The sequence below is a fragment of the Myotis myotis genome, unplaced genomic scaffold (genome assembly GCF_014108235.1).
Source record: "Myotis myotis isolate mMyoMyo1 unplaced genomic scaffold, mMyoMyo1.p scaffold_m19_p_6, whole genome shotgun sequence".
NCBI lineage: Eukaryota > Metazoa > Chordata > Mammalia > Chiroptera > Vespertilionidae > Myotis > Myotis myotis.
In genome coordinates, this window is record NW_023416368.1 from 64,654,731 (window position 1) to 64,679,655 (window position 24,925).

Consider the following 24,925-nt stretch of genomic DNA (forward strand, 5'->3'; position numbering starts at 1 on the left):
ATTATCACTTTATTATATTTGAGTATTTTAGTAAACATAAAGGTAAATTTGTCTGGGTCCTAGTGAGGACCTCAATGATCTACAACCTATGCCCATATAAAGATGTAAACGCAGATGTGTATAAAACACAAGTTTATTTTCCCATAACTCACCTTTAAGTTCAGTTTTGAATTGCCTATTTCAAAGGGTTGGTGATATCATAGTCTTTGCCAATTTCTACTATCCCACCTTTTCCTCCTGGGGTTGAATCTAGGTTTGAGAATATCTAGTACCCTGGCAAGTTTTTAGGTTGGGAATCTCTGGTTCTTAATGTCATCTATCTACATAGGCATCCAATGAAAACCCAACATTCTAACTTCAGTCATTAATTCTCTCAGGTCTCTCCTGAGGTCAGAGTTCCCTACTGCAAGCTCCCTTTCAGGGCGGAGGCTGTCTTTCCTCTTCCAGGGCACACTTGGGGATATTGTTTTGCTCCCATTCCAAGTTAGGGCATGGGAAATCTTTGGGAGTCTGTGTAGTTCCCAGCTACCTACTCATCACGAATCCATAACCTGTCTCTGAGGCCTGCTGCCTTCCTGGACTTTTGCATTCAGAAATTCCGGCACACCTCCCTTCTGCCCTCAGATCTCAGAAACCCATCTATGTAGGTTTACTGGCTTCTCAGGAATGTAACCAGGGAACATGGTTCAGACTCCTTATCTCTGGGACAGTGGACATCTGCCCCACCATTGCTTCCCCTCCTACTATCTACAACCCCCGATTCTCCAGCATAGGAGATGGGTTTGTTTTAGTATTTTCTGCCATTAGAAAGCTATGTTCTTACAAAAAATGTTTTGTCCTAATCTCTGGCTATGCTGGGAGGCTTTTTTGTTCCTGTAAAACCAAGCCTTTTGTAACACCAAAGCCAGGAAGAGATTCCACCCCCACCCCCCCACCCACCTTTTTTTTTTTTTTTTTTTTTTGCTGTCACATTTTTTTTTCTTAAAGCAATAAACACAGAATGCCTAGCTGCTTGTTGGGGTAGAACGATGGGCAAAGAGACTGAGAGAATACTGGGTTGGGGAGGAAATCTGTTAATATTATCCCACCACACTTATGAAGAACAGACAGACTTAATAACAATAGGGCTCTTAGAGCAAATATTCTTCTTTCTACCCAGATGAAATTGTGTCCTTAGCCCTAATAAATAGTGCATGGCCTTGGTTTGGTTTTGTTTCTTGCTACACATGGGCAAGCAGACTTCAGAAGTCAGAAGACTTATTGTAAGTAAGCAGACTGACAAGGGGGAAAACTGTCTGCCAGGAGGGTTTATCTTTTCACTAGAGGGCAGTTCTGAAGTGGTTTTGAAAGGTATGATTCTGTTATTCAAGTTGATTCTAGGAATATGACAGTTTATGCAAAGCTGTTACTTCACTGAAAAATCTAGACACAGTGAGAGTAACATTTTGTCTTTTACACCCAGAAACTTGTATAACAGGAAGAATCACATTATATATTCTGAGAATGCAGAGGCATTTTCAAAGCACCTTTCCAGTTTTTATTTTCATTTTAAAGTATGTTAATATTAGTAATTACTATAGTAAAGTATTAGGTATTTGCAATTAATTATTGCTGACATGTCACATATGAAAATATCTAAGTAATTCATTTAATCCTTATAAAAACCTTAAGATACAAATAATGTCATAATTTAGATACAGAAACTGAGGCACAGAGACTAAATCCAAAGTCACAAGTTAGTATCTATGAGACTGAGTTAGAAACCCAGAAGTCTGATGGTGGAGTAGAAATGTGTATGCTATCTAGTTGATCATAATGATATTCATCATGATAATGGTTAGGAGATTATTCTTTGAATAATCTAAAGGCTGATTTTAAGCTAGTAAATTAAAATAAAAATTTTAATGTGAACTTACCATTTGGTATTTGTGAGACAAAGTGTAAGTTACCAGTCTGCAGCCTGGAAATGAGACTGGGTTAGAGAACAATTGATTTTGACTCTTATTTATCCAGAAACAGAGGTTCTGTGCTCAGCTGTCCTTGATCTTCAGGGAACCACAAGGTAAAAACACCATGGAATTGAAGGTCATCAACTCATAAGAGATTAACATTTTATATTAATTTTAATGTGCTGGACTTTGAAAGGATCAGCATGAAGAGCTGATAATCCTCTCAAATGATACATAAAAGGCACAAGGAAATAAAAATTTAAAAAAATCCCCACCCGAAGATATGTTGTTTTTTTGTTTTTGTTTTTGTTTTGGAGAGAGGCAGAGAGACAGAAACACTGATGTGAGAGGGAAGAAACATCCATGGGTTGCCTCCGGCACCCACCCTGACTGGGCACCAGCCCAAACCTTAGGTATGTGCCTTGCGGGGGTATAGAACCTGCAACCTTCTTGGTGTACAGGGGAGGGCGCTCCAACCAACTGAGCAACCCGGCCAGGGCAGAAATGAAATGTTACCTCTCTTATAAACACTCTCCAGGCCACCGGCATTGTGTAACTCATCCACTCATTCAAAAATATTGACTGAGCACATGGTATGTGCCAGACACTGTTAGAAGTGCTGGGGATAGAGCAATGAAAAAATAACGAATTTTTTGTCCTCGTGGAGTTTACTGGGAGGAGGAAGGTGAAATAGTAAATGAACGAACAGTTAGAACATTACAAAGTGCTGCGGATCATACTACCGCTCTCTTCCGTACTCCCAGCTTCAGCCGCCTGGAGCCTTTAGCCTAACCTCTGTCAGTTATACTATTAATGTGCAGGTCAAATTATAAAAATAATGCGCAACTGACGGGTTAGCTACCAGCAGGCTGTGTCCAGGAAGTGATTTACTCCTTTCATCCTTAGGACGACCCTCCGCGGTCAGCACTTCCATTCCCATGTTCCAGACAAGCAAACTGCGTTTCAGAGGGGCACTCGCCAACTTGTGGCAGACCGAGGTTCCTCTACACCATGATGGTAGCACAGGCGATGAAACACGAGCGAAAAGGATAAAAAGACTGAAGCTGCAACCGCACTGAGTAAGAAACAAGGGAGAACCAGAAGGCACAGTACACAGGACCAGACGTGCGCCGGCCCAGCGCGTGGGAGCGCGGAGGGGAGGCGGCGCCGGAAGTCGAGCTGCCCCTTCCGGACCTGACGCCGGAAGTGGCTCGTCGGCGCCGCCTTCAGGTCGCCGTTGACACAGCCGCTTTTGGGTTTCGGTGACTCCGCAGCCACGAGGTGCCCGGATTCCGCTTCCAAACGCATCTGCAAGTCAAAATGTCGCACCCGTCCCCCCAAACGAAGCCCTCCAACCCAAGTAACCCCCGAGTCTTCTTTGACGTGGACGTCGGAGGCGAGCGAGGTGAGCGGAGTCTGAGATGCGTAGACTGGCCCCGAGGGGGCTGGGCTTCCCGGGATTCAGGGGTCGCCGCGGGTCGGGTGCGCTTCGGGCCGGGGGCTTCTCCGTAGGGCAGCGGGAATGGCCACGCTGACTGACCCGCCTGAATAAATTAGCCTTGAATTTGGGCTTGGGTCGAGCCAGCACCCTTGTAGAAGGCCACCGATCGTGCGGAAGTTTCTGGAAATTTCTGGTTCGGGGATCGTAGCCATTAGGTTTGTCTCTCCTATTTGCACCTCCCGCCACCTTGCAGCATTATGTTGGCATAAAATAAGATGGTTTTATGTTTGCAATGAGACATCCAGGAAACCCATGGGTGTGCGTCAGTGGGGCTCCCGTCCCGCCGTGCGTTTGGCGACGCGAGCTTGATCAGCAACTGTCATGTGGTTTACAAATTAAAGTGACCTTTGCGTGTGCCTTCTTCTGTATGACTGATTCTTAACTCCGCGGTCCAGTCAGATTGGGGACCATTGTCTCTGTTTTGGCCTTGGGGGAAATAAGTTCCTTGTAGGGACGTGGTTGCCTAGGCTACGCTAGCAGCCCAGACGCTCCCTAAACTCTGGATTCGCCTATTGCTTGGTAACCGAATGGCGCTGGTTCTGGAACACGTTAGAATTGCTGACCAGGCAGGGTGCTTGAATGTTGTACAAACGTACATAACAGGATCCAGGGGTCCCCGTGGATCATATGGATACACACACACGCACACACACACACACACTTATATGTACATTCAGTTGGGTTTGAAACTAGTGCCAGGTTTATTTTCACCTGGCTCAGGCGTTAGCTGGAATGGCAACTTTTCCAGCTTTTGCTTCAGAAGCTGTAGCAGGCAGGTTCCACAAAGCACAAAGGCTTCAGCCATGCTCAAAACTCAGCCAATCTGACGACACAAAGAATTTTTAATTTTTTTTTTTTCCTGTAGTTAGTTGGTGATTGAAAATGCAGAGTACATGTTGAAGAAATTACTCAGAACGTAAAACATTTGTTCTTCATGGTGTCTTTTATATGGTGCTGATCTTCTGGCTGTTGTATTTATGAACCATTGTAAGGTGCAGAAAAATAATTGTTTCAAATTTGTACGCTTAAGTTGACTTAATTTGAATACTAGAAAAATAAAAAAAAAAGAGAACTTGAAATCTTAGTCATCATAATTTTACTAACTGACCTTTTATCATTTGCTTATTTGGTTGGTTGTTTTGCTTACTGACACCGTTTCTTATTTTTTTTTCAGTTGGCCGAATTGTCTTAGAATTGTTTGCAGATATTGTACCCAAAACTGCAGAAAATTTTCGTGCACTGTGTACAGGAGAAAAAGGCATTGGACTCACCACCGGGAAACCTCTCCATTTCAAAGGTTGCCCTTTCCATCGAAGTATGTAAATTTTCTGAAACTGATTCTTACACATAATCAAATCCTGTCCTATAGGAGTTGGGGAACACACTGTGGGGCAAAGTTTAAAAATTACGATTAGTTTCCAAGAGGATGCTCTGACACCTGAGGTAATAGCTCAATTTCATAAAGGTTGGGCTGTAGAAGGTAGAATTAATTATAGGAGTGTACTAAGGTTTATTTCTAGAGAAATGAAATACACTAGTTTCACCAGTCCTCTAACTTCAATGTGATTAGATTGAGAAAAAAGAGAGTGGCCATGATAAGTAGGTAGACCTTGGATAGCTTGACTACCAGGTGATAAAAAAGTTAAATCTTCTTGGACAGGACTGCTTGGGAAGGCTGCCGCCGATTTAAAACTTTAGTGTCTTGGGCACATGGTGTGATGTGATGAAAAGATGACATTTCACACAGCTTATCACACTTTCTAATTATACTTTTGTTTAGTGATTATTTGGTGGTTCCCCCAATAGACTGAAGGTTCTAAAGAGTTAACATAGCAGGCCCTGGGACTGCTGTCCTTAGAAAGGTCTGCTTGCAAGGTTGGCCATTGTGTAGAATTGTGTAGAGTCTGGGAACTTGGAACTTGAACCATTCCCAAAATCATCAAGGTGGATTACTAAGCCTAGACTCTTTATACAACTAATTCAATTTCCTTTTGGGATTCTGGAATTTTGGTTCATACTAGGCAGAGAATACCTATATGATCATCCTCAATGAAAACCTAGGGTGCTGAGTCTCTACTGGGCTTTCCTGGGCTGGAACAAATCATACACGTTATTGCACTTTCTTTGCTGGGGGAAGAAAATGCTCTGTGACCAGCTTGTGGGAGGGTGAGAGCACAAAGAAGCACATGGATTCCTCTAGACCAGCCGTGGGCCAACTACGGCCCGCGGGCCGGATCCTGCCCATTTGAAATGAATAAAACTATTGAAAAAAAAGACCGTACCCTTTTATGTAATGATGTTTACTTTGAATTTATATTAGTTCACACAAACACTCCATCCATGCTTTTGTTCCGGCCCTCCGGTCCAGTTTAAGAACCCATTGTGGCCCTCGAGTCAAAAAGTTTGCCCACCCCTGGTCTAGACTCTGCCTGTATCTTTTCCCTTTATTATCTAGTTGTGTTTCCTTACTGTGTTGCTGTAATACAACCAAATGCGGAATCCCATGAATCTTAGGGAATTTCTGAACATTGGGGTAGTCTTGGGAATCCTTGACACCAAGAGATGATTTTTGCTGAAGTATTTCTACCACAGTATAACAAATCTTAGAATAATTGGCCTTTATTCAGGAGACATTATTGGGTGACTAATATGTGCCCAGCCATACACATAGTAACAAGGATGAAAGACAGAGTAGCTCCCCTGGCTGGTGTGGCTCAGTTGGAGTGTTGTCCTGTATACCAAAAGGTTGCGGGTCCGATCTCTAGTTGGGGCCTATATGGAAGGCAACTGATCAGTGTTTCTCTCACATGGATGTTAATCTATCTATCTCTACCTCTCCTCCCCTCTCTCCCTCTCCCTCTTTCTAAAAAAATCAATAAACATATCCTTGGGTGAGGATTAAAAAACACAGAGTTGCTGTACTTAAGGAGTTAATTATTTGCCAGAAAAGACAGATAATTTTGATATACTAGAGGGGGGAGAGGGTCCCCTCAGCCCGGCCTGCAACCTCTCGTAGTCCGGGAGCCCTCTGGAGATATCTGACTTAGACCTGATTTGCATATTAGCCTTTTATTATATAGGACTAGAGGCCCGTTGCACAAAGAGATTCATGCAATGGGCCTTCCCTTCCCCTGGCTGCTGGCACCGGTTTTCCTTGGGCACCCGGGACCCAGGCCTTCGCTCCGGCTGGAGCCTTCAGTCTTCACTCTGCCGCTTTGCCCCTATGTATGCAAATTGACCACCATCTTTGTTGGGTTAATTTGCATACTCTCCTGATTGGCTGGTGAGCATAGCCGAGGGATGGTTAATTTACATGTTTGTCTATTATTAGGTGTTATACAATGGAGGTAAAGTCTACTAGGATAGAAAAATTAGGAGATCCAACTTCTGGATGCCAGTGACAGTTTTATTGCAGAGGTGCCATCTGAACTAATTTTCTTAGTGTTCGTGGGGGATCAGGCAGTAAAAGTACTTTGGACTCAAATTGTGAAAAGTCTTTTAAGAGTAAAATGGTGGAGAAAGACAGGAGAGTGACATGACTAGAGTCATTTTAGGAAGTTGTCTTTTTTATATATTCATTAGTTAACATTGCTGAAGTCATAGCTTTGTTTCTTTGTTTTTAAATTTTTTGGGTGATGGTTAACATGAACATGGCTTTGTTTCTAATAGCTATTTTCCTTTTTTGTAGTTATTAAGAAATTTATGATTCAGGGTGGAGACTTCTCAAATCAGAATGGGACAGGTGGAGAAAGTATTTATGGTGAAAAGTTTGAAGATGAAAATTTCCATTATAAGGTAAAGTAGACAAAATGCATGTTATGATAATAAAGGGTACTATGCATGGGCACTTGTTGGTTTAAGACACCGATAAATGTCTCAAGTGTGTTTAGATTCTCCTCTCTTTTTAAAAGGTGTCATATTTGGCAATATGCGCCTTTGATATGGAATATTTTCATCCAGTAATGATTTGGCAAAAATACTATAGTTGTTTCAGTGTGATCCAGGTTTACATACTTCAGTAAAGCTAATGAGATTTAAAGTGTCGCCACCATATGGCAAAATTGTTTCCAGGAAAATGTTCTCATTATCAGAAGGATGGTAACTTGTGCATCTTTATGCTTGAATTTGAAGAGCAACAAAACCATCGCTAATATCCAGGATATCAGGGGATTTGCAAACTAGAGGATATGGTTAATGTCCGCTCCTAAAGGACATTAGTGGTGCCTGTGCCTTCTTATCTTCATTGTCCCAAGATGTAATCGGGTTATATTGCATCATTCAAGTTATAAGAATGGACATGTAAGTACAAAAGTAAAGTGATCTTTTTGGAAATGAGGAAAATGAACAAGGTAATGAGTATAACTTGAAAAGAAAATCTCATCCATCTTTTAAGCAGTATTCATTGACTGCAGCTGTTTGAATTTAATACTGTCACTGGCACCAAAGGGTTTATAAAAATGAAAGGCCTTGATGACAAGGAGTTTATAATCTTAATGGGAAGACAAGATTAAAACACATGGGACAACTGGAGAATAACAATATGCCCGCCATATCATTTGGTCTGGCCCTGCCAAGGCATTAGGGGTGAGTTAATTAAATGTTTGACCAAAGAACAGGCTAATTTTTTAGTTGATAATTTTGTATGGTCCTCGAATAGTGTTATAAATATCCAAATGGTCTTTGGCAGAAAAAAAGTTCCCCACCCCCAATCTAAAGAAAGGAGGCCTATTGAAAGGACACAGTTCTTGCCTTCTACAAACTTGGTAACCTTGAAGGCTGAATTAGATTTAGATTGGAGGGTTAAAAGGCATTTTAGGTGGGAAGACTAACATTAGATTTATAATACTTGGCCCAACAAGAAATAAATTTAGAAAACCTGAGGAAAAAGTGCAAAGATGAAAACTGGGTTTCACAGAACCTTTGAACAGGTTGGTGCCAAGCAAAAAATTTGACTTCAATATATATGGATGCAGTAGTTTCTTTTGGGCATTCCCTTAAGAAGTGATTCACCTCAGATGAAAGCCGTAAGTTTTGGATTCTTCTGAGATTTGAAAGTACCTAATTGAATAGCCTGCCTAAATTGAATAATCTATCATGGTTCCCTGTTTATTGATGTGTAAAGGAAGAATCATAATGTAGGCCCATAAAAGTCAGAAGACTGTTTAGTGTTTCTCAGAAAAAAAGACCATCCATCATAAAAAAAGACAGTATAATTATTAGATTTCCTTAATGTAGCATTTTCATCTTAAAGATGAAATATAAGCATTTTCTTAATATGGCCAATTTAGAAATACACCCCCCACTGTTGTTTGTCACTTTATTTGATTTCATCAGCATTTGTTAAAGTTTAAAAAGTGATTAAGTAACCCTACATTTTGTGAATTAAAGGTTGCTATTAAAATAAAGTACTATTATATTTTTTGATCTAAATGATATTACAGTCTACCATAGTTTTGTGTATGGTCAGTAAAAGAACAATTCAGACTAGTACCTCTAACCTTGGTTTTCATTAAATTAATTTTGCTTCTACAGCATGACCAGGAGGGTTTATTGAGCATGGCAAACGCAGGCTGCAATACAAATGGTTCTCAGTTCTTCATCACAACAGTTCCAACTCCTCATTTGGATGGGAAACATGTGGTATTTGGCCAAGTAATTAAAGGAATGGGTGTGGCAAGAATCCTGGAAAATGTAGAAGTGGAAGGTGAAAAACCTGCCAAAGTAAGTAAAAAGTTTACCCTAGCTGCTATCTTAAAGAAATGTAAGTAAAAGAATCTGAGGATTATTAGCTGGAAAAAGTTAGGATGACTTTTGGTATAGAAGCCTGAATCTGCCACTTAAACTCAAGAAAAAGATTAGTGCAGCTTAAAAAGATTTTTATTATTTCAATTTCAATCTTGGTGATTTAAGTCTTCCTATACTTGCAAAACTTTGAGTCAGCCTGTATACGAGTTCATCACTGGAAAGAGGACAGGAAATGAAGAATCCTATTCAGACTCTGCCATTTAATTGGTGGTTTGGCCTTAATCTTACTCAATTTCTCTTAGTCTGATTCCTCATTCTACATAAATTACTTAAGGGTTTAGAATAGATTATATAACTCTAAAGATCCTTGTGTTCTAAGTCTATGGATCAACGGCCATACTACTACCCAACCCAATTGGTAGGGTTGTAAGAACTGGGAACTCTGATACCTGTAGGAGGTAGGCTGTCACTCAGCAGTAGTAAATTGAAAGCTGTGCCCCAGCTAAAGAAAATTATATAGAGAATGATAAAGTTTTCAGTTCATTTTGTGTACACTGAGATGCTGAATAGTAATAAAAGACTTTTGTAAAATAGTGACATTGTTCTATTACTTGGAATGTTTTTAAAGGGCATTTTATAATTAGAGCAGATAGGTGAGCCTCCTAAAGTCAGTCTGTCATTTTAGAAGTGACTTGGACCATGTTGCATATAACTTGAAGCTATATAGCTTTTAAACCCAGACTTTTTTTTTTTATATAATATCAATATGTTAGTGCCCTTCTATAATTTAGGATTATTTTTACAGTTGTGCGTTATTGCAGAATGTGGAGAATTGAAGGAAGGGGATGACTGGGGAATATGCCCAAAAGATGGTTCTGGTGACAGTCATCCAGATTTCCCCGAGGATGCAGATATAGATTTAAAAGACGTGAGTACTTTCAATTAGTCAAGCTTTAATTACTTCAATTACTAAAACTATTTAGTACTAAAATTTTGAGATATTTGTGTCAATCTGTCTTAGTGATAGAACCCAGCATTAAACCACATTACTTACTAAAATCCAAAATATTTGTATTCTTTTATACAGGTAGATAAAATATTATTAATAACAGAAGACTTAAAAAACATTGGAAATACTTTTTTCAAATCCCAGAACTGGGAGATGGCCATTAAAAAATATACAAAGGTTTTAAGGTAATAAAATATTTTTAATAAATTGCTTTTAAGAACTTGTAAATTGAATTGTAAACTGAAATTCAAGAGTTTATTGTATTTTTGGCAGATTAGCTGCATTTTTTTGTTGCCCCCAACTTCTTAATTTTGAAAAATTTCCAAATACAGAAAAGTTGGAATAGTACATGAATGAATGCCCATATATCTTAACCTACAATTCACTAGTTAATTTTTACTGTTTGTTTTTGAAGAATCATTTTTGAGAGGAAGTTGCTGATACCATGATACTTCACCCCTGAATATCTATTATTAAATCCTAAGAAACAAAGACATTCTTCTACATAACCTTACTATACCATTAAAACACCCCAAAATAGCATTCATACAATATTACCTAATATGTAATCCACATTCAAATTTCCCAATTTTTTTTTTTTTTTTTTACTCCAGAGTCAATTGTATCATTTGGTTTTATGTCTCTAGTTTATTCATCTTTAATAGTCCCTATTCTACAAGTTTTTTGTCACTTATACTTTGTGGAGTCTTAAATAGGCTGTCTTCTATAATACCATCTGTTTGATTGTTTCCTCAAGGTTAGGTTGAGGATATTTTGGCAAGAGGACTTAAGTAGGTGATGTATATTTTCTATGACATCACACATATTGAAGGCACATGTCAGTTTTGAGTTTTGGCACTTGATTAAAGTGATGTCAGCCAGATGTCTTATAAAAATGCCTTTTCCCCTTTGTAAATAGTAAGTACTCTGAGGTGATACTGTGAGATTGTGTGCATATTCAGTTTCTAACATTTTATCCAGTGGTTTTACATCATTGAAGACCCTTGCCTAATCAGTTATTGCCTTGATGATTGCAGAACTGTGATTTTTCTAATTTTATCACTCATTCTACAGTTATTGTAAGCTAGCATTCTTCTGTTTCAAAGAACCTTTCCTCTCCCCACTTTCAAGTATCACTATAGACTGTGGGTTTTTTTCAGGTCTTATACTATTACTATAATTTTTTTTGAAGCCCAAAGGGTTCCAGATTTTTCTAGTGGAAGCCCCCTTTTCTACATCCCTTTGACATATTCCTCTTAGTCTGTGATCACTTGGCTTACTTTCCGACACAAGATGTTCCAGGCTCCTTTTTATACTTAACCCATTTCCTGATTGGGTATCAGCAATTTCTCCAAGGAGTGCTGATTCTTTTCACTCGGGTATAAACTTTAGAGAACAAATTATGGGAACCAGGTATGCTTATTGTTTCTGAGTCCTTGTCAGTAGACAGAGCTAGGAACTGTATTCAATGACGATTCAAAACCAACACTACAGAGTTCTTCACCTTTCCCATTCCATTCCCTGTCACACAATGAGAACCTTGCTTCTCAAAGTACGTAATTGAGACCTGGTTTTTAAAAATAAAAAGTGTTAATAGTGCACAATTATCTTTAGATGTGGGGATTATTCTTAAATTGGCCTGTTTGAACAATTTGGGAAAAAGTTGTAACAAATAATAAGTTATCTGAAGAAGAAAAGATAATGAATATTAAGAATATTAATATTAGTGTTTAATAAACTTTTTATATCAGAAATGACCTAACATTTTTTGGCATAGTTGAAGAAGCAGAATATGTCTTACGCTAGTTTTATATTTTACTTTTATTAATGTGTTCTCCAGATATGTGGAAGGTTCAAAAGCTGTTATTGAGAAAGCAGATAGAGTGAAGCTGCAACCTGTAGCTTTAAGTTGCATGCTGAATATTGGTGCTTGTAAACTAAAGATGTCAAATTGGCAGGGAGCAGTTGACAGTTGTTTGGAGGTAAGTCTGTTTGCTGTTGAACTTTTTGACAGTGTTGAATTATGATTTATGAACTTGAACAAAACAATTTTATATACATTATATCATTGCATAGGACCTAATGAGACTTGATAACAACATGTCATTTCATCTCTAAATATTTTGGAAATCAGTTTTCCTCTCAATCCATTTACTGAGCTTATTGTATTACTCAATATCTATTAAGATACTTTTCCTTTTTTCCTCAAAGCACATCTATCAGCTCACTTATTCATTTAACATATTGAACACCTGTTATGTGCTAGGCATTTGAAGACAAAGCCAGGAATGACTAAGAATATGGGTTTTGGAGTCAGTCATAGTTTTTTTATTAGACTTCTAACTTTGTGATCTTGGGTAAGTTCCTAATTTAAAAGTCTTTATATGTAAAGTGGAAATAATATCTGCCTCATGGGTTTATTATAAGGATTATATACCACTAGGGTCCCTAGGCCTAGCCAGCAATTAGGGCTGATTGGGGCCTTCCAGCTGCCAGCCGGGGCCTTCCTTTGTTCCATGCTGCCCCTTGGTGGTCAGTGCACATCATAGCGATCGATTGAACTCCTGGTTGAACTCCCAAGGGGACAGTTTGTATATTAGGTTTTTATATATAGACTAGTCGCCCGGTGCAAAAAATTCGTGCACTTGGGAGCAGGGGTAGGGGTAGGATCTCCAACCTGGCCTGTGCCCTGTCACAGTGCGGGAGCCCCGCTATACATCGCCCACCTGGGGCTCCGCGATGGATTGCCCCAAAGAGGTAGGCCTGTGGACCTCCGCGTGTGCACCTCAGGAGCCTTGGTGCTCGTGTGTGGAGGCCCCCGACATGGCCCCACCCCTGTCCCTGATGCTGCAAGTTCCTGTCCACCCACATCTGCTACGCGTGCAGCCTGATGATCCGTAGTTACTGTGATGGCGTCCCAACAAATTTGTATATTACCCTACTATTAAAGAGACTAGAGGCCTGTTGCACAAAGAGAATCGTGCAATAGGCCTTCCTTTCCTTGGCTGCCAGCACTGGTTTTCCTCTGGCACCCGGGACCCAGGCCTTCGCTCCGGCCGCAGCGGAGAGGCGAAACCTCTTCAGCCTTCAGTCTTTGCTGCTCCGGCCAGAGCCTTCAGTTTTCACTTTGTGCCTGAGTATGCATATTAACCGCCATCTTTGTTGGGTTAATTTGCATACTCTGATTGGCTGGTGAGAGTAGTGGAGGGACGGTCAATTTACATGTTTTCTATTATTAGGTAAGATAGATATGTAAAGCATTTACCAGTGCTGGGCTCATGTTAAGCACCTTTATGGAGACATCCAGGAATACTAACAGCAACAGCTAGAAAGGTAAAAGCATACCTTACTTAAAATACACAATTATGACTTTCTCCCTATTGTAGAGCTGAAAAATTTTCCATACTAAACCATGTATTTTAGAAAGACCACCTCCAATAATTTTAATGTATATTGCACATTCTGTACATAGATCAGTAACATCCACAGCAAGGAGAAATGAGATCCTAATTTCGTAGGGTAGGTGGAATAGGGATAAGAACATACTTAGAATGGAGTACAACAGAGGAAAAACATTATCAGAGGAAAAGATTAGTCTTCACCAATCTTCTGGATCTCTTTTTGACCTTTGTGAGTCAGATAATGTACCCTTTTCAGTAAATCTAAGTACTGACCTTTAAAAGATGTTAAGTAAAAAAATATTTTTAAAACATTTATTTCAGAGTAGAGACCTATTAAAAGTTATTCATCCTCCTAAAAAATTACATGCAAACAGACTTTTATTCAAAACTAAAGGCCCAGTGCATGAAAATTTGTGCACTGGATGGAGGGGGCAGAGGGTGGTGGGGGCGGGAGGTTTCCCAAAGCCCGGCCTGCCCCCTCTCACAGTCCAGGAACCCTCAGGGATGTCCTACTGATGGCTTAGGCCCACTCTGCATGGAAAGTGGGCCTAAGCCACAGTCTGGCCTCCCTCTGAGGGAGGTGACTGGGCCAATCAGGGAAGGTGCCACCCCCATCATCCTACTGCTGCTGCCACTGCCAGCTGCCGTGGCTGCTGGCCCTCAGCCCTCACTTCTTAGTGCTGGCCTGCCCCCCAGCCCTCGGCCCTTGCAGCCACAGCGGCTTTGTCTGGAAGATGTCCAATCTATCCGGTCTAACTAGCATATTACCCTTTTATTAGGATAGATGGCTTTCTTTGATCAGTTAGGGCCAAATCAGGAAATAGAAACCATACAGAACTTTAACAGAAAATATAAGAGGGGACTGGAATAATAAGGGATTGGCTAGTAAAGAGATTCTAAAGTGATGGGACCAGCGGATCTGTTTCCCCTAGGTGGGTATGGAGCCCTTCGGAAGAGGCACCTCTCTAGACCTCTGGCTGAGATCCAGACCTTTTTGGAGAGGGGATGGCCATGGCTTTTGTGTGGCAGAGGCAGTCATTGAGCACCACACTTGTGCGACTCACTGGAGTGCCTGGGGAGTTTGTCTGTGGAGAGTTGCTACTGACAAACTGCAGGAACCTAATAAGAGGAGCACACTGGAACCTGGAAGAGAAATTGGCTTTCTCTTCCATGTCCATGTAGAGCCCTCTACTGGCAAAACTTAACATTGTGCCACCTAGCAGAGGAGAGATTTATAGGGTTCATCTTCACAGAGCAGTGAAGGGTTGATTTGGAACTGACAGGAAATAAATTTAAATCTAGTACATACATTTAATACTTAATATAAAGTATTAATTTGATTCTTTTTTCTAGGCTCTTGAAATAGATCCATCAAATACCAAAGCACTGTACCGTAGAGCCCAAGGATGGCAAGGATTGAAAGAATACGACCAAGCATTGGTAAAATTTTGTCCTAAATTTCAGTTTTTAAAAATAGACAACCACCTTTGTAAGTCATATACCTAATATTTCCTAAAAACTTTTTTCCAATTGAAGGCTGATCTTAAGAAAGCTCAGGAAATAGCACCAGAAGATAAAGGTAAGTTGGCAGTTTTTGTAGTGAAAGTTCACTTTGTCCTTTAAGAATTTCTCTTAATGAAACACTGTACCCTTTGCCACTTAGATATTTATTCCACAGATATTACAGAATGCCTGTCATTGGGCCAGGCACTGATCATACTTCATTGAGCAAGTTAGGGTCCCTGCTCTCAGAGAGCTTACATTCTAGACCCTCTCCAGAATACTGTCTTCACATATCTGAATACTATTTGTTCTACTGTATCATTTGAGATCTAGTTCCTATTCGTTTAATTCTAGTCAAAAGTACCAAATGACTATTATGGTGAATTTAATGTTTATGACCATTCCTTAAACTGAATGTGGCCATAACCCAAATATTCTAGCCAATAGACTAATAGAAAAGCTTTGTGATACCATGACAAAAATAAGGTTGTCTTTCAACTACACCAACTACTAATAGTGATACTACATCTAGATATTAAAATATACCTTTGGCTTCTTTAATACTAAAGTAAAACAGGAGGCACTTCTCTAATGGAGAAGGCAAATCTGTATAATTCAATTGAATTCTCTCAATAGACAGTTTTCTAAAATTATGCTTAGTGATTATGTATTGCTTTCTCAGTATACATTATTCTGTTAATAGGGCAAGAAGAATTTATCAAGGGGAAGTTAACTATCATACTAAAACATCTGTTTATTGTTCAACCTAATTTTTGGATGTTTGAAAACTCACTCCTATTACATATTTATTTTGCAGCTATCCAGGCAGAATTGCTGAAAGTCAAACAAAAGATAAAGGCACAGAAAGATAAAGAGAAGGCAGCGTATGCAAAAATGTTTGCTTAATAAGGAATTCAGTTATCCTTAAATATTACACATTGATGTATAAAGGCAATAAGAAAATTTAAGGGATTTTTGTCTATTAAATATTATCCCTAATGTGTTTCCTTTGATACTTCAGTTCCCCATTGTTTACAGTTTAGAAATACTTATACTGGTTCACTCTTAATAAAAGTGTTACAAAGTACAGTGAAGTTGACCCCACCCCTCCGGCTATCTGTATTACAAAGAATAATGGTGTTCAACCTATTTTTAAACTAAAGATACATCTTGTTGAATAAACAGATGAAAGCTTACGTTTGTGTTAGTTCCCTCAATTCTTTGATACAGCTTTCTGTAAACTGGTTGGTTTGTGCTGGTGACTCTAAGGGCCAGATAGTAAATTTTTAGGACCACTGTATTCTGTCACAACTACTCATTTCTGCAAAAGGGATGGCATGGCTGTGTTCCAAGAAAACTGTAAGAAAAGTGGTGGGCTGGATGCCAACCTCAGGTCTAAACTATACATTTATTTTCATACTTGAAGTCTTGAATTTGGCAAGTCAAATGTACATGAAAGGCCAATAGTTTATTCTGCTCTTAGTAATGAATCTTTGAAGAATTGAAGAGATAAGTAAATGCTACATCACTAATAAAGTTTTATTTAAGATAAATATTGATAGTTTTTTATGGGACAAATTTAGGTATAGTATAAAATTATTTCCCTGATATTTTATGAACATTCTGATCAGTAATATGCTATAAGATATGTTGATACTTGCTAATTTCTCAACATTATAAAGAAAGTGTTTATAAGACTTGCCTGCAAATGAAATTAGTTATAGTTTACATTCCATTGTAAGCAGGTCCTCCACCACCTTCGGGTACCACCCAGTTAATATTCTGACTTGGATCTTTAATATCACATGTTTTACAATGCACACAGTTCTGAGCATTTATCTGTAACCGAAATCCATCACCTTGTTCCAAAGGTACAAATTCATAAACTCCTGTAAAGAGAAATAATATTGTTAAGTACCTAATTTTTTCAACTTTCAAAATTCAAAAATAGAAATTGAAGTCCTGGAAATAGTAGCTACAGAAACCTTGAAAGTTTTATTTTTCAGAATGTTTACCCATAGAGCATATTACAAAGATCTTGGCTGATTTTGAGTTACAATTCTGTATATATAATGTGCTATATGGTACTATAGCTGAAAAAAAAAACAGAGCCAGTCTTAACCCTGTTTATAACCTGGTATTATGACCGAAGTGATTAAAATAAAGTCAAATACAGTCAAAGTCCCTGCCCTCAGACATTCTAGTCCCTCTCCACAGTGTACTAATTTTTACACAGCTGAACACTATTTTAGTGTATCATTTGAGACTCAGTTACCATTTTGTAATTGTAGTTAAAAACTCAGCACTAAAAGATACAGTATTCATGATGAATTTCAAATTTGGGACCATTTTCTTGAGTTGAATGTGGCTATAGCTCGGTATTTTAGCATCTCTCTCTCTCTCTCTCTCTCTCTCTCTCTCTCTCTCTCTCTCTTTCTCTCATATATATATATATATATATATATATATATATATATATACCGTGTATGTGTATGCACGCAACCATAACATTTTTTTTAAAGTTGTGTGAATGTGGAAAGAGGTATTCTTTGGTGTTCTGTGGGCCTTATCCTGGTCCGAGGGTAGACACAGAAAGACCTCTTGAGAAATGTCCTCTGAATTAGGCTTCAAAAAGAAATCCTATTATTTTAACATTGCTAGAGTAAGAACCATAAAATAATGTTTTCTTTAAAAAGCTGGATATAGGAGTCATTTATAATTTCCAAGCAATGGAGACATATTTCGTACATGTTTAAAGCAAATAGGAATGAATGGAAATCATAGTACTGACCTGCAGGGCAGAAGCGCTGCTCGGGCCCATCATATATTGACAGATTTCTATTTACAGGTATACTGTCATCCTTTAAGGTTAAATGTGCTGGCTGGTCATGTTCATGATTAGTACCACTCAGAGCCACAGATGACAAAAGGTCAAAACTAATCTGTCCATCAGGTTTCGGATACTCAATAGGTGTGCAATCCTTGGCTGGCTTGAGCCGATCAGAGTCAGAACCTTCAAAAGTTTTGAGGAAGATTTTAAATAAATATACAACACTAATTTTGAAGTACTTAAAAAAAAAACTTTTATAAAACTTGAAAATATACCAAAGAAATAAGACTTTACTCTCATAAAAATGATACTCTGTTCACTTAAAGAGACTGAAGCAAATTTAAAACAAAGTAATAAAAAAGATAACTTTCTCAGCTACTTAATGGATTCCATTCATGAGTTTTTAATGATTATAACACATTCAAATATGTTGTTATTACCTTTATGTTTTAGAGTCCATGGTTCCATTCCTCTAAGTATCCAGTAAAAGATTCCAGTGTAAATCATCCCTCCATATAAACCCAGGAATCCATGGCAGGAGGGTCTTATATTTCTAACAGAATATAGCTCTTTCCACACCCATGATTTCTTCAAATTGTCCTCATACTCAGTTACATGGAGTCCTTTTATTAAAAATACGAAATGTTAAGTGTGAAACTGCCTCAAGGAGTATAAAATACTTGATCAAGGTATTTTGTTTCTGAAATATTTGATGAATGGATCTTAAATTTAAAAAACAGGTGGTCACAAGAACACACAATGTTTCATTTATAAATGTTGGCAGCATCTAAATTTGATTTCTTATATTGGTAGCATGGAAAGTTAAGTTTTAAAATTAGGGAACCTGAAAAGGAAGCTTGAGTTTATGCTTCCTATAAAAGTAAAAAAAAAATTATCATTGATCAATGAAACACTTCTGTTATGGGTTGAATTTTGACCCCCCCCCCCCCCCCCACAACCCACCCCCGACGAGACATTTTAAAGTCTAAACCTCCCAGTATTTAAGAATGGATCAGAATGGGGTTGTTGCAAATGTAATAGTGAAGATGAGGTCATACTGGAGTAAAGGGAGCCCTTAATCCAGACTGGGGTCCTTATGGGGCACAGACAAGCAGAAGATAGGTAAAGATGGAGGCAGAGATTGGAGTTAATTCTATCACAAACCAAGAGAATGCCTGAGGCTTTCAGAAGCTTGGGAGGCAAGAAAGGATTCACCCAGAGACTACACAAAGAGTATGGTCCTGTCAACACCTTAATTTCAAACTGCTAGCCTGTAAAACTCAAATGTTGTTTTAAGCCACCCAGTTGGTGGTAGTTGTGGAAGCCCTAGGAAATTATAACAATACCTAAAACTTGGTGCATGCATTTAATACTTAATGGGACAAAGTGGTTCTTATAAACGTTTGTGAATTACATAATGACTGTTCTTTTTTAAATGTTTTTATTGATTTCAGAGAGAAGGAAGGAGAGATAGAAAGTTCAATGATGAGAATCATTGATCAACTGCCTCCTGCAAGCCCTCTACTGGGGATCTAGCCCATGACCTGGCATGTGCCTGACCCAGAATCAAACTGTGATCTGGTTCACATCAGCCGGGCAGTGACTGTGTTCCTTCCAGTCATTATTTCCTGTTCTGGCTCCACTTCTCTCCTTCGGGCTTTAATCCCTAACTTAGTTTTCGGTGATGTACTTGCTCCAGTACTTTCTATGTGCGGTATTATGTTTACATGACAAGTTGGTCCAAAAAGGAAAGACACTTGGCAAGAAAATCAGAAAAATGTTCCACTACTCAACCATCACACTCCACCTTGCTGTTTCTGTTCTACTTTATCTCCTCCTTCTCCCCCACCCTAGGCTTCCCTTCTTACAAAGATCCGAAGGCATAATCAGATTTTCCTTCCAAGAGGCAGGAGACAAAGACTAAGTTGATAAATTATATAGTGTATGAAAGATGGGAAAAAATTATAGAAAAAAACCTCGTGTGGATTGGGGCGTGTTGAGAGTGCTGTGTGTTGCAAATCAATTGGATTCACTATGAGAGGTATTTGACAAAGGGGAAGGAAGGAGAGAGTTGGCCATGAGCAAGGACAAGAGAAGGAAGCATGCTTGACACGTTCCTGTCAGTGAGGAAGCCCTGTGACTGGAACGAGAGTAAACAGGTGAAGTCAGAGAGGTGAGGGAACTTTGGCTTTTACTCTGAGAAAAGTGGAGAGTCATTAGGTTTTTTTAGACTAAGGGTTTACTGAGGCCTCAGTGCTAGCTGTTCCTCTCCACTACAGTAGGAGTGTCATAAATGCTGGTGCTTGCCAACCCTGCCAAGGATGGTGCTGGATTCTGTAGTTTGCACAGCTCTTCTGTTTTCAGACAAGACACTTTGGTATTTGCGAGATATCTTACTGTGTATATTATACTAGAGGCCCGGTGCACAAAAATTTGTGCACTCGGGGGGGGGGGGGGTCCCTCAGCCCGGCCTGTGCCCTCTCGCAGTCTGGGACCCCTCGGGAGATAACGACCTGCTGGCTTAGGCCTGCTCCCGGGTGGCAGAGGGCAGGCCCAATCCCTAGGTGCAGCCCCTGGTCGGGCTCAGAGCAGGGCCGATTGGGGAGTTGGGGTGCCGCCCCCTGTCATGCACAGAGCAGGGCGGATCTGGAGGTTGTGATGCCACCCCTAGTCACACTCAGGGTAGGGCCGATTAGGGGGTTGGGGCACTGCCCCGTCACACTCAAGGCAGGGTAGATAGGGAAGTTGCGGCGCCACCCCGTCACGCACAGAGCAGGGTGGATCAGGGGGTTGGGGCTCCGTACCCTGTCACACACAGAGCAGGGTTGATCAGGGGGTTGGGGAACTCCCCCGTCATGCACAGAACAGGGCCCATCGGGGGGGTTGGGGCACCGCCCCTCGTCACACACAGAGCAGGGTTGATCAGGGGGTTGGGGAACTCCCCCGTCATGCACAGAACAGGGCCCATCGGGGGGGTTAGGGCACCGCCCCTCGTCACACACAGAGCAGGGCAGATCAGGGGGTTGGGGTGCTGCCCCCTGTCATGCACAGAGCAGGGCCCATCAGGGGGGTTGGGGCTCCGTACCCTGTCACACATAGGGCTGGGCCAATCAGGGGGTTGAGGAGCTCCCCACTGTCACTCACAGAGCAGGGCCCATCAGGGGGATTGGGGCACCGCCCCTCATCACACACAGAGCAGGGCGGATCAGGGGGTTGGGGCGCTGCCCTCTATCACCCACAGAGCAGGGCCAATCAGGGGGTTGGGGCGCCGCCACTGTCACACTCAGGGCAGGGCCGATGGGGAGGTTATGGCTCTACCTCATCACACACAGAGCAGGTCCCGTGGGGGGGGGGGGGTGTTTGGGCGCCGCCCTCTATCACCCACAGAGCAGGGCCAATCAGGGGGTTGGGGCGCTGCACCCTGTCACACACAGAGCAGGGCCGATCAAGGGGTTAGGGTGCTGCACCCTGTCACACACAGAGCCACAGGGCGATCAGGGGGTTTGGGCGCTGCCCCCTGTCACGCTGATCCCAGTGCCGGGAGGCCTCGCTGATCCCGGTGCCAGTGCCGGTGCCGGGAGGCATATTACCCTTTTACTATATAGAATAGAGGCCTGGTGCACAGGTGGGGGCTGGCTGGTTTGCCCTGAAGGGTGTCCTGGATCAGGGTGGGGGTCCCGCTTGGGTGCCTGGCCAGCCTGGGTGAGGGGATGATGGCTGTTTGCATCTGGTCACACACCCTTTAGGGTGGGAGTCCCCACTGGGGTGCCTGGCCAGTCTGGCTGAGGGGCTGAGGGCCGTTTTCAGGCTGACAGGTGACTGAAGCTCCCAACCGCTCCTTTTTTTCTTTTTTTCTTTTTTATTCTGGGCCAGCTTTAGCTCTGAGGCCTTGGCTGCTGAAAACAGGTTTCTGGCCTTTGTTTACCGTCTGTATTTGATACAATGTTGTGGTCCGGCTGGCTGAAGCCTGGCTGAGTAAAGCAGGTTTCTGGGGTTTTGTTTATCTTCTATATTTGCAACATAGTTGCTTAGAGTTGCAGCTGAGAGGCCAGCAAGTCAGGCGGGGAACGTTGAAGTCCTCCGTCACTGAAGCAAGCAAGCCTCTCTGTTCGCATCAGCTGCCTGGCTGCCGGCCACCATCTTGGCTGGCAGTTAATTTGCATATCACCCTGATTAGCCAATGGGAAGGGTAGCAGTCGTACGCCAATTACCATGTTTCTCTTTTATTAGTGTAGATTAGTGTAGATGTGTGTAATGTAATGCAGTACTCACCAACTTGAAATCAATGTTTCAGTGAAAAACCTGACAAATTTCTATACTTTAAATAAATAGGAAGTTCTTACCTATCGTCTTTGATTGGAGATTTTCATTAGTTAGTTGATTAAAAATAGATTCTGCTGCCAAAACTCCACTTTTCATTGCTGTGTGAGTACCTTTGATCTTGGGAACATTCATGAAACCAGGACTACAACCAATTAGTAAACCACCAGGAAAGGTGAGTTTTGGTATAGACTGAGGAAAGAAACATTTAAAGTATATTGTTAGCTCAAATTTAACATGGAAAATTGACCACTCCACATTATAGCCTCTTAAATAAGATTAAAGATGTAGAGAAACATTTCTTTTAAAAAAAGAAAAGAAAATGAATATACTGAAGGAAAAAAAAACAGAGCAAGGGCAGTTTTTTCCCCTTCCCAATGAAGGAGGATTAGAATTATTACTATTTTTCTATTACAAATTTTTCCTTCTCCCTCCCCATGACTAACCTATATGAAGCAGATTTAAGAACAGAGGGTTAACATTTAAATAAAATGTTTTCATGTACACTTGCGTCATAGTGAAAAATATTCCCTAAACCGGAATGACTATTATCTAAATTGTGATCTGCTTTTACATCATGGTAACATGATATACAAAGGATGGTACCTTACCTCTGTATACACTTTTTATTTTACTTTGATATCTAGGGATGGAAACGTAGGTTCTAATCATGGCACCACAATTAGCTATTACCTTAAATAACATTTTAATTAACTTGAGAATAACTTAAATCCCCCCGCCCCAAAGATAGTTGTTTGGGCCTCAATATACATTATTGATAAAGAATAATGTAATAAAGGCTGGTGATATTTTTGGGTTAGCCAATAAAAGCCTATATATACCCCATAATGTGGCACCTAAATTACAGGTTGTTTGCATGGGAAAATGTACTATAATCTATAGTTTGAAAAGGAAAGGAGAGAGGAAAGGCAGAGTTGTTCATTCCTCCTGCATTTTTTCTTCTCTATGGGTTTCCTGAAGGAAGCCATGGTCTTTGTTGAGAAAGTGGTGGGTGGTAAAGTTTGGCTGATGGTGCTGAAAGTGACTCAGAGGACAGGTGATTAACGGGAAACAACTGCCATCAGCTGCAGGAAGACATGATGACCAATCTGTGGCCACACAGGTCCCTTCAATTAGAGAATTCTAATTTTAAGGCAGCGGTTCTCAATCTGTGGGTCGCGACCCCTTTGGCTGTCGGACCCTTTCACAGGAGTCGCCTAAGACCATCCTGCATATCAGATATTTACATTATGATTCATAACAGTAGCAACATTACAGTTATGAAGTAGCAACGAAAATAATTTTATGGCTGGGTCACAACATGAGGAACTGTATTTAAAGGGCCAGAAGGTTGAGAACCACTGCTGTAAGGGCAAGGTGGTGAGAAGCAAAATGCGGTAGAAGAATGCTGGTAAAAAGGAGATCAAGGTTCCCATCCTTTTACAGTACATGTGGGAATGAATTTATGACTGTAGTTCTCTTGGACCAAATGCAAGAGCATCACATCAGGATCACAGAGCAGACAGTATGGGTAAAGGACTTTCCGGAATGCCATTAGCTGAAACCAGATAATGGCTAAAAACTTGGATAATGACAGCACTTCTCAAGGCTGTGATCTTGTTAACACTAAATTTGATTCAAGAACTAGAAGACAGGATGTGGATTGTTAGTGCAAGTTCTTCCAAATTGGTGCTTAAATCCTAAAAAAAAAAATCGTATGGCACAATGAAAATGTGTGTTTTTAAGTTCTGGAAGGATCCCCTGTGTGGACAGTGTTACAGCACTGAGCATTTTGTTAAGGAACTGGGTTGAGCAGTGGTAGAGCCTGGTCAGGGCACATGCCCAGGTTGCACTGTGAGCTCCATCCCCAGTAGGGGGCGTGCTGGAACAAGGAGAAGTTCACTCAGAAATGCTGTATTCTGGAACATTCATTAAACTAGGACTACAAATAATTAGAAACCTATCAGAAAAAGGTGAGTTCTGGGTATAGACTGAAGGACAATGAAAATAGTCATGTAATATTTGTTAGATCAATAAAAATAAAACAATGTTCCAAATTACTGCTTTTATGGTCTTTAAAACTAACTGAAAATAAGTTTCTCAATCTTTGACTATTTAAATCGGAAAATTTAAGTAAAAAGTTTAGGTTTTTTTCCTAAAAACCATCTGAGATGTTGACGCATACAAGGCAGATGTTTTAAAATGAGAATGTGTATGTGCTATTGAATATAACAAAACCTAGTATTTGCCTTGGAATTTCCTGGCAGCTAAAGAATAAAAGGCCCAACAAGTATGGCTCAGTGGTTGAACCCAGGGCACATGCCCAGGTTCCTTTGTGAGCTCCATACACAGTGGGGGGCATGTGGGAGGCAGCCAATCAATGATTCTCATTATTGATGTTTCTATCTCTCCCTCTCCTTTCCTTTCTGAAGGAAAAAAAAAAAAAATATATATATATATATATATATATATATATTAAAAAACAATACTATAAAAAAGGATAAAGAAAAATATCTTGGGTCACATAGTTTTACCTTTCTGGTTAAAAAACAACAACAAAAAAAGCCAGTGAAGTCAATATATTCTTTTTTTTCTTTAAATATATTTTATTGATTTTTTACAGAGAGGAAAGGAGAGGGATAGAGAGTTAGAAACATCGATGAGAGA

The 24,925-nt window shown here is 40.4% G+C and overlaps 2 protein-coding genes across 2 annotated transcripts in view; one reads left to right on the forward strand and one right to left on the reverse strand.

The window, feature by feature from the left end:
• The first annotated feature begins 3,166 nt into the window (after positions 1 to 3,166).
• PPID (peptidylprolyl isomerase D) lies at positions 3,167 to 16,304 on the forward strand. Its single transcript, XM_036312449.1, has 10 exons — positions 3,167 to 3,354; positions 4,625 to 4,765; positions 7,139 to 7,245; positions 8,983 to 9,171; positions 10,001 to 10,123; positions 10,283 to 10,389; positions 12,045 to 12,186; positions 14,959 to 15,045; positions 15,142 to 15,184; positions 15,926 to 16,304. Exons 1-10 carry the CDS (start codon positions 3,270 to 3,272, stop codon positions 16,012 to 16,014), a joined length of 1,113 nt encoding a protein of 370 aa, XP_036168342.1. The 5' UTR covers positions 3,167 to 3,269; the 3' UTR covers positions 16,015 to 16,304.
• Positions 15,255 to 24,925, reverse strand: part of ETFDH (electron transfer flavoprotein dehydrogenase) — a 37,675-nt gene continuing 28,004 nt past the window's right edge. Inside the window, exons 10-13 of the mRNA XM_036312448.1 lie at positions 22,282 to 22,450; positions 18,379 to 18,561; positions 17,900 to 18,121; positions 15,255 to 16,997 (exon numbers count right to left, since the gene is read on the reverse strand). Of these exons, the coding sequence (XP_036168341.1) occupies positions 16,834 to 16,997; positions 17,900 to 18,121; positions 18,379 to 18,561; positions 22,282 to 22,450 (738 nt within the window). The 3' untranslated portion in view covers positions 15,255 to 16,833. The remainder of the gene's footprint in view (positions 16,998 to 17,899; positions 18,122 to 18,378; positions 18,562 to 22,281; positions 22,451 to 24,925) is intronic.

Coding starts and splice junctions, on each gene's coding strand:
- PPID (XM_036312449.1), top strand. CDS start 3,270: ATGTCGCACCCGTCCCCCCAAACGAAGCCCTCCAACCCAAGTAACCCC. Junction 3,355..4,624: donor GGACGTCGGAGGCGAGCGAG/GTGAGCGGAGTC, acceptor TTTTTTTTTCAG/TTGGCCGAATTGTCTTAGAA. Junction 15,185..15,925: donor AATAGCACCAGAAGATAAAG/GTAAGTTGGCAG, acceptor TTTATTTTGCAG/CTATCCAGGCAGAATTGCTG.